Raw genomic sequence first — 13786 nt, forward strand, 5'->3', positions numbered from 1 at the left:
ATGTATAATACATTAATATTCCAGTATTTAAATGTACATTTATGGCATTTAGCAGATGCCCTTATCCAGAGCAACTTACATCTAAGTAGGGGTAAGGGCCATGCTCAAGGGCCCAGCATTGGAAGTAGTGCTGAGGTTTAAACTTTTGACCTTCCAATCCTTAACCACTAAGATACAAACTCCCTATAAACACACTGAAAAAGAACTACAAGAAAAGTTATTTTTTTGGCCATCAAGTTATTTTTCATGGCATCATTCTAATATGGTAAATGTCACCGCTGCAGCCTGGGTTCGATCCCCGGTCAGGGAACCAACCCAGCCATTAGGGTTGCACAAACCAGTGCACTCTTAGTGCCGGTCCCAAGCCCGGATAAATAGGGAGGGTTGTGTTAGGAAGGGTAAAAACACGTGCCAAATCGAACATGCGGGTCATGAATACGGATGATCCGCTTTGGCGACCCCTAATGGGAGAAGCCGAAAGAAAAGTAGTGAGACTTAATGGATTTCGGTCATGTCAGAGTTCAGGCTCAGCATCAGTTACTTAGTTAGAGATAAAAAGTAAATGTTTTTAAAGTGCATTTATACTTTAACCACAAACACACAAAACATTTGGCCATGAATTTATCTTTTTTTTTTTTTTTTTTACCCAGGGCATCGTATCTTTTCCTTTAAAACACAAACCCTAGACACATATACACACACACACACACACACACACACACACACACACACACACACAATAAAGTTGAATTTATACCAGTGTCACATGAATCAGCCCATTCTAAACCACAGTTTGAATACTAGTTATATGTAACACTATAGTTCTCACCAAGAAAGTTCCTCCAAGAGCACACCCTTGCTAAGCCCACAACACGCTCACACACACTGACACACACAGACACACATACACAGAGGACCTGCAGGTACAGATGCAGTAAACAGACTTTAAGCCACTGTAATTGCTTTACTAATCCTCTAGCTGCAGCCACTGCCTTCAACTGACTCTGCATCGTGCACAGCTGCTCTTTTTCTCTCCCTCCCTCTCACATTCTCTCTCTCTCTGTCTCTCTGTCTCTCTCTCTCTCTCTCTCTCTCTCTCTCTCTCTCTCTCTGTGTATTTCTCTCTGTATTTCTCTGTTCCCTCTCATCAAACTCTCTGTTTTTCTCTTTCTTTCCCTCTGTCTGTCTCTCTCTCTCTCTCTCTCTCTCTCTCAGACACGCACATACAGTCACACAAACACAGACAGAGTTCATTGTAATGATTGTAATTATAAAGTAATTATACAGCAACAAATGGTACAGCTTTGTGCTACAGTATATTGGATTTGAAACAACCTCTAACAAACAAGGTCAGCCTTCATTCACAAGATCGAGATCGAGCGAACTATGTTTCGAATCCCGTGTCATACTCCAATCCGTGAGACCAGAAGTGAAATTGTTCAAGTTGATTGATAAAATCCTTACTTTTTTGTGTTTAACGATCTATATTATTGCTGTAACAATTGCTTAATTATTTGAAAATTGCCACTGGAGCTTTACTTCCTCTTTCCGACCATAAGTGCTCTTCGTTATGAAATTCAAAATAAATGCGAGTCTGCAAGTCTTACTTGACAGAAAGATGTGCCCCCTTTAGGATAGTTCCTGGTATAACATTAAAGGTTTCTTTCTTGCCTGCCCTGTTGCAAAGAATCTGGTTTTGGTTAAGTTTTGTGCAGTCAAAAGTATAATTGGCATAATTCAAAAAGGTAATAAAGGACTATGTCAGTTATCAAGAAGAGTTTAGGTATTTGTCATGATGCTTAATCGACCCTTATACTGAAGTGATATCAAAGTTTTTAGTGATCAATAATTAGGAAAGTTAAATATCCAGGCCAGGAATTTCACATCTGAAGTAACCATTAACATAGTTAGGCTATGAGGCTAATCAACATTTTTGGGGTTGCTGAATATTTAATAGGAAGAAACACTATGGAAAGTTATACGCTCTGCAATTTCTCCGCTGCTGCCGAGAGCCAAATTGCCTCTGTGCATTGGCTTGCAGTGGACGACTTGTAGCAGCAGATAGAGCATAATCTTTCTAGGGCCAATTTTCTCCCAGTTATCCAGGGATGAGCAAAGCTGAGCTGAGCTGAACTGAGAGACCCACAACCCCAAATGCGCTCTCTCATACACACACACACACATGCACATAGGGTTACAGAGCAATCTGCACAAGCTTTGATACTGATCAGTCTTATTCTAGGTCCCAGGAGGTGCCTTGCACAATCGCAAACCAAACATGCAAGAGCGTAAGCAAAGACTGGGGATTTGGTGACAGAGAGAGAGACGGACAGATAGAAAGACAGACAGGTGGTGTGGAAGTGTTAATCTGAACACTTCTGGTGTCAGATAGGTACTGTGAGGGCAGTGAGGTATGCGATTTTCATTATAAGCCAATCAAGAGCAAAACACACCGACAGCGACTCGCTTGGCAGGACGCATTGTGAGTTCTTTGTGTGTTAAATCCACCTGCATTGGCATCCAGTTAAAACTCATCACAGTCATGTCATTGTTAAAGAGATTAGTCTTGCTCTTCTTGCTTTTTTCCCCCCTTATTTATATACTTTTTTATTTCTCAAATATGCAGCAGAATTGCTTGCCACAGATATGCCCCAATTTACTCCCTCCATTTGGAAGAAAAATCACACAAACAAAACAATTTATTGTCTAAATATGTGTGTGTGTTTAAGGTGATTGCTGCTGACAGTGATGACCTTCCTGCATTGTTGACACGCATCATATTTATGTGATCTCTCGGCATTCTGCACACACAAGACGGGTCTAGTGAATCATTTGGAGCAGACATTTAGTCATTTAGTGAATCACCCTCAGACGGCCGTGTCAGGCGGCTAATCGGACGCTGAGCAGCTGCCGGGCCTGATTGCAGTCTGATTGTGGCGCTGATATCCGTGGCTTGTAGAGCACTGACCTCTTTATAACAAACTCCTGCACACATCCAATCTCACGTTATCCTTGATGATGGTATTGATATGGTGTGTGCGGTATTTCTTCTCAGTGAAACCAGGAGTACAGAATATGGACATAGGGGTGCAGCTATAAATAGAATAAAACTCGGATACAATGCACCGGGCACCAAATCATCAAAAACGAAATGGGGTGGGAGACTTGATTAGCTTGATCAGACAATATTTTTTTCAGCTCTTTGCTGTCAGGAGTAATTTGGAATGCTGATATGTTTTTATCCTCAAAGCGTAGAGCATGGTTATTTTAGTTTCTGTAGTTCCTGTAGCTTGACCCAGTCTGGCCATTCTTCCCGGTTTTCTCTCATCTATAAGGTATATACTACTGAAACATCTGCCACAAACTGGATGTTCTTTGTTTCTTGCACCATTCTATGTAAACTTACAACTTGTAGGACTGTTGTGCATGAAAATCCAAAGAATTCAGGTCATTTCTAATCCAGCCACAATCAAAGTCACAGAGATCCCAATCTTCCTTATTCTGATGATCTAATTTGACCTTTATCTGCTTAATGAATGCTATAAATGCATTACACTGCTGCCACATGATTGGCTGACTGAATAACTACATGTTTAACCATCCCATATATTATACCATATGCTTTCAGTTGGATTGCTTATACACATTTTATTTGCCATCAGCTGCTATGGTGAGAAAAATTATTTAATGTTCACTAACAAATTTCCTTTGGATTGAAAGAGGGAAGTACTGAAGGTTAACTACAGGGTTTTATTTACTAGAATGTTCTTTGAACCATTTTCAATGGCACTCTAATCAAGGCATTTATTTCTTTTCTAGACCAAATTATGCAAGACATTTTGATGGGTAATGAAAATTCTGAATATCACTATTTTACTGCTGTATACCATAACTGTGTTGCAATTATCAGTTCAATTGTGAAGTGGTTTCATATAGCACATTTTCCAAACACCTCTCCACACCAAACCCCCAGATTATGGTTGGAATCGTAGCTACATCACTTCTGCATTTGCAGAAATCTGTAAAACATGTGTCCTGCCTGCATGTTTTGGTTTTCCATAACAAAGAACTTTCTCTGGATGGTTGATGTTCTCCAGCTGTGTAAGTAGTTAAGTGATGCGAAATGTCTTAAATGAAACCAATCATATCTCATTTGACACAGTAAAAAATTGACTGTTGTTGCTACAGATCTACATGGCAGGATGAACGGTGAGGCACATGGAGTTTGCTTTAATGCTGGCATGACCACACAAGGGTGCCAATGCTTTCATTTTTAGGTAAACAATACAACCTTCGTAAATGGTCAGGCGCATGCGCGGCATAACTGATTTCCATTTGGGTTAATGTCTGCCGCCTACAAAACTCCAAGCTGAAATGACTCTCCCAGAGATAGAAGTGATATGGCTCACATCAGGGCCTGATGTAATCATAAATGATTTTAAAGCATGACAACCCTTTTAAAAGTGCTAAATCTAGAAATGAATTAGATGTGAATCAAGTAAGGTGAAAAGATGAAATTTATACTGACATAAAAACAGAGGGGAGGGGAAAATCATGCATGGAAGCTGTTTTTATTATTTAGAGAAAAGTGTGTCTGTGATTCTCAGGCAGAATGTGCCAATGCTGCCTCTCTGATGGCCTAGAGTGGCTTTTGTTGGAAAAGCAGGAAGTATCATAGTAAGCCAGATGATCGCACGCTAGGGAGTCTACGGCACATTGCAGCTCGAGACATACTAGACTTATCGGTCACTTAGCGCTGGCTCTAATAAAGTGTTTACACAGGATTTAAAAGAAGATGCTGTGAAAATGAAACCTGACTGCTAGCAGTCTATCTTCATTTTAGACGCCAGCATGTTTTGTCATATTTGTCTTAACGTATGGATTCAAATTGGCTCGCTTTTTTTTTTTTTTTTTTTGCTTTGCTTTTTATTGGAATACGTTTGTTTTTCAAAGCATTTACTATAGAATGACTTGTTTTTAATAATTAATTCAGCTACGTATTCATGCTGGTAAAAACGAATGTAAATGTTTTGCCAAAATGAATCATTTTTTTGTTGTGTAAATGTTCTTATAGTTTATGAAAAAAAAATGTTTGTATCCAGATATATAAATAAGGCCCAAGGTTACTATATAACAATATGCAAAAAAAACAAAAAAAACATGATGAACCTCAATGAACCTCAAACTGAGATGAAGGGAAATTTGTAAGCATGAACCACTATGGTGACAAGAACTAACAATTTTTGCATCAATTACATTTTGTCTCCTGTTAACTAAAAGAAAAGTGACTATTTTGGAAATAGGTTGTACAGTTTAGAAAAACCTGTATCGGTTATTCAAGACTGTCACATCATTGTTTTTTTAGTGCTTTACTGCCAAACCAAGACAAAGAATGAGTCAAATGTCTATTTTAAAAGCACCCATGGTGCACTTTTGCTCTTGCCTTTATTCCTTAGCTCTGCATAACTTTCTCCGTTCTTCCTTCATTTTAGCAGTTACCTAAATGCACTAAGACGTCTCCGCTGTGCTGCCATCTCATCAGAATGCTGTCTCGCCGCGGTAGCTGCCGCGTAAGCGAAAGCTCATCTCAAGTGTTTGGACACTGAACCAGCCAGAGTGTGAATTACACTCAGCTTACAGCCTGCAGAGGGTCTGACAGCCGCTTTGTTCTCTGTGCCTGACCTATAAAACTTACAACAACAGACCCAGAACCATCCTCAGTTCATAATTTCTGTCTAAGTATCAGCAGTGGTTTTTGCAGAAATTGCACAATGGAGCAATTTGTTTCTGTGGTGTTCATGCAGTTTGTAGTGGTAGATTCTTATTCAGAATTTTGGTTTTGTATTTATGTGTAGTTTTGGTCATTCAGGTCATACTTGTAGTAATAGTTAAAGATAAAGTAACCTGAAAGTTAAAGACATTTTGCAAATGATCAATGTGGGTTCATTAGTGCTGTGGTGTTTGAGTAATTAATATCATGTATGAAGGAAGGAAGGAAGGAAGGAAGGAAGAAAAGAAGAAAGAAAGAGAGATCAACATGAACCAGAGAGCTCTTTGTGGGAGAAAAGCAAGCCATTTTTGAGCTGAGAAAAGAGGGAAAATCAATTACAGCCTTTACTCAAGCGTTAGCCAATAAAACTAATTTGAAATGTCCTGAAAAAGAAAGAAACCACGGATGTTCTGACAATCAGACATCGAACAGATTGGAGAAGATAAACTACAGCAGTTGATGACAGAAACACTTTGTGATCTGTAAAGAAAATCCCCAAGACAACGGTCAGTGACACCAGTACCCTCCAAAGTCTCAAGATCCACTTTCGAAGAAGAACTTCAGAAACCACTTATTAGCAGTAAGAATATGATGGGCAGAAGGCCACACAGGTTCTAGAATGAAGATTAAAGAAAATTATTAAAAGTAGAGAAAGATTGTAGAGAAATTGTAGAGAAAATTATTATCTGATCATTAGCCAATATAAATAAGCTCACTGGTAAACATGCTTAATAAAATCCTTTCTGATCTGCCTGATTAATCCCACTGCCCTACATCTGGAAGTAGTTCTGTTCAGTTGGAGACCACTCTGGACAGCTGAGGATGGTTCTCGATGAGCAGCCTAAAAATGTTACTGAGCAACTCAAAAACCAGGAGAATGGATTTGGACTGTAATTAATATTAACAGTTTGATACAATGGCTCAGGGCTGCAGTTTGCATGAACAGTTCTGTATTTAAGTGCCCATCACTGAACAGTACATCTTAATAATAATGGCAGTGTAATAATTGGACATTTAGTGCCACCCTGATGAGCATAGGTTGCCTTTTGAGTCTGGTTCCTCCCACGGTTTAATCCTCATACCATTTCAGAGAGTTTTGCCCTGCCACAGTTGCCACTGGCTTGTTCATTAAGGATAATACTAACTTTATAACCTTATTATCTCTGCAAAGCTGCTTTAGGACAATGTCAAGTGTTAAAAGCGCTAAACAAATCTAGCTGAATTTAATTTAATTAAAATGGTTAAGCATGGTGGTGGTAGGGCCATGACTTCAGCTGACATGGCTGCTTATGGAACGGGTTCACAGACTTCTATTGATAGTGGAACTCAAAATGGTGACAGCAGAATGAATTCAGAAGTCTATTAAAACATTCGGTGTGCTAATTTACACACACTACATCAATGGACTTAATCAGGAAGAAAAGTGAAAGACTAGGCGAATAAACCGTCAGATTTAATCTAAACTGAGCATGCATTTGTCCTCCTGATAAGATTGGAAAGAGAAACTCGTCAACTCAGCAAACAACATATTTATCTTTTAAACTTAAAGGTCTTCAGGTAACAAAGGCTCCAAAGCAGCAAATATACACATCAATACTGTAAAAAAGATGGATTACAACCTCAGAACAACTGTGCAACTTGTCTGCATTGCTGTATCATAGTTGTTTTTATAAACCAACTGTTTTAACATGCCTCATATTTAAAGGCAAAATTGTTGGAACACCAAGAACTGTTCCAGAACAAGCAAAGAAACCAGGTGCAAGTGTAAAAATCTTTATTTGTAATCCTATTTAAGGAAATATGTGAAAACAAATGTTTTTGGCAGGAAACAGAATTTTATTTTAATCATATTTATATTTCATGCGGCCCCATTACCTCCTTTATCATAATATCTACCAAGCTGATCTTTAAATATTTAGGAAAGATGGTGTAATGCAGCCCGATATAAAGCATTGACGTTCCTTTTTATTTACAGTAATTTATCAGTGAATGACAAGTCATGCTTTTGAAATATTTATAGTTAGGGTTAGCACTCTGGAATATCCACAACCCAAGTTCATGTTATTACTTACAAATCGATTAGTTGCCAAGTGTTTTCTCATTATGGGATTATTATATAATAAATAAAAGACCATTAAGGTTTTAAAGACATTTATGCATGTGAGTGGTAAATGCCATTTTGAATAACAGATATTTAATCTTATATATAACCTTCAAAATATAATAAATAATAAATAATCTGCCAATGATAAAACAATAATCAAATATATATAAATAAGTATAATAATTGTATCTATATATATATATATATATATATATATATATATATATATATATATATATATATATATATATATATATATATATATGTGTGTGTGTGTGTGTGTGTGTGTGTGTGTGTGTGTGCGTGCATGGGTGCGTGCATGCGTGTGTGTGTGTGTGTGGTAAAAAAGAAAAGCTTTAGCGTGTATGTGTGTGTGGTCAAAAAGTAATCTTTAGCCTTATTCAAGGTGCTAACCTGAAGACTCCTTTCATGGCTGACCAATCAGATTCAAGCATTCAATGCCGTTTACCTCTACTGTGGTTGAATGGCGTTAAAAATGAGAAAGGACAGTCTGGAGGTGTTTTCTAAAATTTCTGACATGGAAAAAAAAATGTGAGAAAATGTGGTGTAGACAAATATTGTATATATTGTGGATCTTGTCAGCAGTGTTTGTTTGGACATAGATTTATCTCTGAGTCCTGATTTGTCTGTGATTATAGAAGAAGATTAAATGTTTGAATTTGCATTCAGTTTAGAGCCTGTGGCCACTAAAAGCTAATCCAACAATAAGATTTTGCACTATTACGCATGCAAATGACTATTCTGTTTTATGCACTAGAGACATTTAAGTGATCATAAGTTATAGGTTTATAAAGCAAAATATAAAAACTTTAGACTCTGACTGTAAGAAATAATTACAGTAAAATGTTTAATATGTCTAATAACCAAATATAAATATAATATAATATCACACTAATGATGTCACAGCTATTTCCTGAAATAGAAAAGCTATTTCCACAACTTTTTTTCACCCCAAAAAAATATCATAAGGCAAAAGACTTTTCTTCAGCTTATCACATACAAAACTTAATAGAGTTCACAGAACATAATCCCTTGATTATGAACGATTAAACTTCAGAGATCAAATTTTTCAAATGTGCTTTAGACGTGATAAATTGTGCCTGCTTTTTTTTCAGGCATTACTCTCTTAAACTGACTCATTCCAGAATGTTCTTCTTTTTTTATTACCTTGTTTCTTCAGGTGTTCCGTCTGGTCCACGGAACGTCATGTCTGTTGTAAACGAGACCTCAGTGACCCTGGAGTGGCATTCGCCTCGTGAAACCGGAGGTCGTAGAGATGTCGTATACAACATTGTGTGTAAGAAGTGCAGTGCCGAGCGGCGCTCATGCTCGCACTGTGACGACAGCGTGGAGTTTGCGCCACGCCAGCTGGGCCTCACCGATACTCGCGTGTTCATCAGTAACCTGTTGGCACATACGCTGTACACGTTTGAGATCCAGGCCGTCAACGGGGTGACCAACAAAAGCCCGTACCCGGCGCAGCATGTCTCTGTTGACATTGCCACTAATCAGGCTGGTAAGTGCAAACACTCTATTCATTTATAATCAATCATGGGAATTTTTAGCTGTTGGTTCATGTTGTGTCATCCAATTATACTCATGAGTTGAAATTATGTTTGCAATTCTTAAATCAGACATCCTGCTTCTCACAGAAGTCCTGTGAGTCTCTCATATATTGATAGTGGCTCCCTGAGTGACAAGACAGTGCAATTCAATTTAATTTCAATTTATTTTTATTTGTATAGCGCTTTTAACAATGGACACTGTCTCAAAGCAGCTTTACACAGATAATAAAGAATGAATAAGATTGTTCTTTATAAGTGTAAGTTTGTCCCTAATAAACAAGCCAGTGGCGACTGTGAAAAGGAAAAACTCCCTGAAATGGCATAAGAAAGAATCCTTAAGAGGAACCAGACTCGAGAGGCAACCCATCATCATCTGGGTGGCACCAAATGTTCATTTATTACAGCTAAATGATGTTAAGGTGTGCAGTGATGGTGATCAAATGAAAACTGTAGCCCTGAGTCATTGCAGCAGACTGGTGACATTAAGTACAGATATATATGTGACAGAGAGGGTATTCTGTTTGGTGTTTCTTTCTGTTAACTACACCTAATAGTTACTACACCCTAAACCCTAGCCATCAATACATAACCACTGTAGTTCAATATGGTTACAGTTTTATGCTGCACTGTAGCACACGAGTGCACAAAAAATGTAAAGATGGACTGATGAGACGTACCAACTGGGCATGATGCTGTAGGAAAACAGTCAAAAACAGTGTGATACGCTTCCCTGTTCATCATCCTGTAAACATTTTTCCAACGTGCTTGGTTAGAGGGGTAGCTTAGTGGTTAAGGCATTGGTCTTTGGATAAGAAGTTCATGAGTTCAAAACACAGCCATACCAAGCTCCAACTTCTGGGCCCTAGAGCAAGGACCTAAAGCATTCAGTTTTATGAATGAGAAAAATGTTTGGGTAAGAGCATCTGCCAAATGTCAAAGGTATGGGACACCTGACTTTTCCAGCCATAGGGTGTTTTTCCACAAAGTTGGATTGACACAGTTGTACAGGGTGTCACTGGATGCTTTATATTTTTCCTTTCACTTGACTTGGTCCAGCATGGCAATGCCCCTGTCCACAAAAATCTAGTGGAATATCTTCCAGAGGAGTGGAGGTTATAATAACAGTAAGTAGGGACATAATGTGGATTAGGATGTTTCAAAAGCACATACAAATGGCCAGTTGGTATCTACAAACTTTTGTCCACATAAAGTATGCGATATGAATTAAAACTTTTTTGTCAATGTGGGGCTTATAAACTTAAATTGACAAATATAAAAAAAATAATTTTCATAAGGCTTAGGTCTACATCCTGTACCCTTTTAATCTGGGATACTGAATTCTTAGTGTCCATAACTTCCTGAAAGTTCCTGATATTTGTATTCATACACCTCCAGTAGCTAGTTATCAAAGTCAGAGTTGTGGTGGCTCTGGAACCTATCTTGGGACAGTGGTTTAATCTTGGTGCGTGAGACAGGAATAAATCATAAGCAGGATGTTTGTCCATTGCAAGGCATGATATTTTTTTATGAATTTATTTTAGGACATAACATAAGTTGAAACAATGAGCATTATTTTCTTTGGGTTTTTGTGAAATATATATATATATATATATATATATATATATATATATATATATATATATATATATATATATATATATATATAAGTATATGAAAAATATTAAAAAATCAATCTGGGGAAACAAAATTCAAATCAATGTTAAACAGCTATCTTGATTGTAATCCTGTCTCCCCTCCCTTTACACACACACACACACACACACACACACACACACACACACACACACACACACACACAAATATTTAGTAATTTGTATTGATCTGTGCTCTATTCCGTAGTGCACATTCACAATAAAGACAAATCACAGAAAAAAAATATATATTTTAAATGTACACAAGCATCAAAAAAGCACCTGATTTAAAAATGTTTTTATGTGATCTAGCTGTGTCAGGAGTGCACAATTTAAAAATTACATAACCAACCCATTTTATATATCACATTCAGGTCATTTGTCAGATTCAGGTCATTTATCGTGACCTGAGGTCATTTCAGCCCACATTTACATTCAGGTCATTTGTCATCCCGGATGATTTTGCTTTAGCGGCGGTGTGCATATGTAGGAATCTACAGTCAATACATTACTGTCTACAATAGACGGGTGGTCATGAATGAGGTGTGTGGCACAACCTGGTTGTGTCTCCTTGTGCAAATAGACTTCTACAAAAGTCTGCCTTTAGCAATAAGTGTCTTAAAAAGAATGCACATATATTAATCACAATGTGACAGTCCCAGCAGTGAGATGTCAGCCGTCTACCATTCCCTACCATCTCCTCAGCTTAAATATGGGGCTCTAAATATTCAGGAACATACTCTCTGCTCTTGTCTCCTGTCCTCCCATCTCAAGTCCTCCAGTCTTCTGTCTTCTCGTCTCCTACAGTCCTTTCTCTGAATGTCACTGATTGTAGGCTCACATCCAGAAGCTTCACTCCTTTAATCTGGGATGAAAGAGCTGCAGGGTGAGCCATATATAATAACTTTCCCTTGAGGGTAAAAGACAAACTTCGAAATAAGGCCAGACAAACTTAAAAAGAAACATCATGGCGACTAAACTATGGTTCATGAAACATTTTCTGGGCACATTTATGCGTATCTTTGTAGAAAATGGAGGTTCAGTCCTAAACCATGAAGACATAATTTGTTTATGATGTGCAGCTCAGCTAGCACTTTGTAGTTTCTTGTTTTATTTACATTACCTTTCAGAAATGCTTTAGAAAAAACTGAAAGAAATGAAAGGTTTGCTGCTAAGCGGTTTGATCCGTAATGCAGAAATGTAGTTTTAGTACTGAAGTACACTGCTATGAATTATCCCTTTGAACATATCCCTAAAGCAGTCTTTCATTTATATGACAAATGAGCCAAATGAGCTATGAATCTGGAATGATTGACAGTTGCACATTTGTTTTGAACGCTCTAGTAATTACACCACCGGTCACCCTGCCCCCTATTTTCCCATTTCCCATTAATGTTTTGGCTGTAGCTCTTCAATCACGATTCAAGTTTCCTGATCAGCCATAACGTTTAAACCGCCTGCCTAATATTATGTAGATCTTCCTTGTCCCACTAAGACAGCTCTGATTCCACAAGTCTGGACAGTGAATTCGGCGATCACTTTCTGAAATTTCTTAAAATATTCTTGAACAATCTCTGCTGAAACAAGCTGCTGCCATTAAGAATATCGGTGCCCTGAAGTGCTATACTTGGTCTGGAATAATATTTAAGTAGGTAGGTTGTGTCAAATATACAGATGAAAGCTGGGACCCAAAGTTTCCCAGCAGAACTTTGCGCAGAGCATCACACTGGCTTCACTGGGTTTTCTTCTTCCCATAATGCAGCCAGGTGCCATCTCTTTCCCAATAAACATCATCTCTAGGTCAAGATCTCTGAATATCTTCTTATGATTCTCTGCTATCCCCTTCAGCCACTGCTCGCAACCTTGGGGTGACTATGGACAATCAACTTTCCTTCTCCTCACATGTTGCTTATGTGGCTCGTTCTTGTGGATTTCTTCTCTACAATATCCAAAGCATTTGACAATTTCTGTCGACACAGGCTGCCCAGGTGCTTGTTCAGTCTCTTGTCATTTCAAGACTGGACTACTGCAACTCTCTGCTGGCAGGTCTTCCCCTGAACGCTATTCATCCACTGAAAATGATCCAAAACGCAGCTGCACGACTTGTGTTCAATCTGCCCAAGTTCTCCCATACCACCCCACTGCTGCGCTTCCTTCACTGGCTTCCAGTAGCTGCACGAATCAGATACAAAATACTGATGCTTGCCTACAAGGCCAAAAATGGACCATCACCAACTTACCTCAGAGACCTCATCACTCCTTACACCGCACCACGCTGAGACACGTCTGAGATCCTCCAACACTCTACTTGTCTCAGAATAAGCGGTAAGTATACTTCAAGGCTTTTCTCTGTTCTGGCACCCAGGTGGTGGAATGAACTTCCCCTAGATGTCAGCGGAACAGCAGACAGGTGAAGACCCACCGCTTCCTGAAACACTTAAACTAACGCTTTCCAAGTTTGCTTTGTTTAAAAAAAAAAAAAGTTAGGGATAAAAGGTAGGGTGATTTATCTCAAGTTGTAATCTAGTGTACCAGTGCGGATTTATTCATTGCTAGAGACTCAAAGCACTTTTGTACGTCGCTTTGGACAAGGATGTCTGCTAAATGCCACAAATGTTAATGCAAATGTAAGCAACACACACAGGAACCCAGCTGTCCACATGATGTAACTGGT

The 13786-nt window shown here is 38.4% G+C and overlaps 1 protein-coding gene across 1 annotated transcript in view; it reads left to right on the forward strand.

Annotated features, from left to right (window-relative positions):
* LOC124402813 (ephrin type-B receptor 1-B) overlaps positions 1–13786 on the forward strand; it is a 320170-nt gene that overhangs the window by 198951 nt on the left and 107433 nt on the right. Inside the window, exon 5 of the mRNA XM_046876081.1 lies at positions 9076–9411. Coding sequence (XP_046732037.1) covers positions 9076–9411 — 336 coding nt within the window. The remainder of the gene's footprint in view (positions 1–9075; positions 9412–13786) is intronic.

The sequence above is a fragment of the Silurus meridionalis genome, chromosome 20 (assembly GCF_014805685.1).
Source record: "Silurus meridionalis isolate SWU-2019-XX chromosome 20, ASM1480568v1, whole genome shotgun sequence".
Lineage (NCBI taxonomy): Eukaryota > Metazoa > Chordata > Actinopteri > Siluriformes > Siluridae > Silurus > Silurus meridionalis.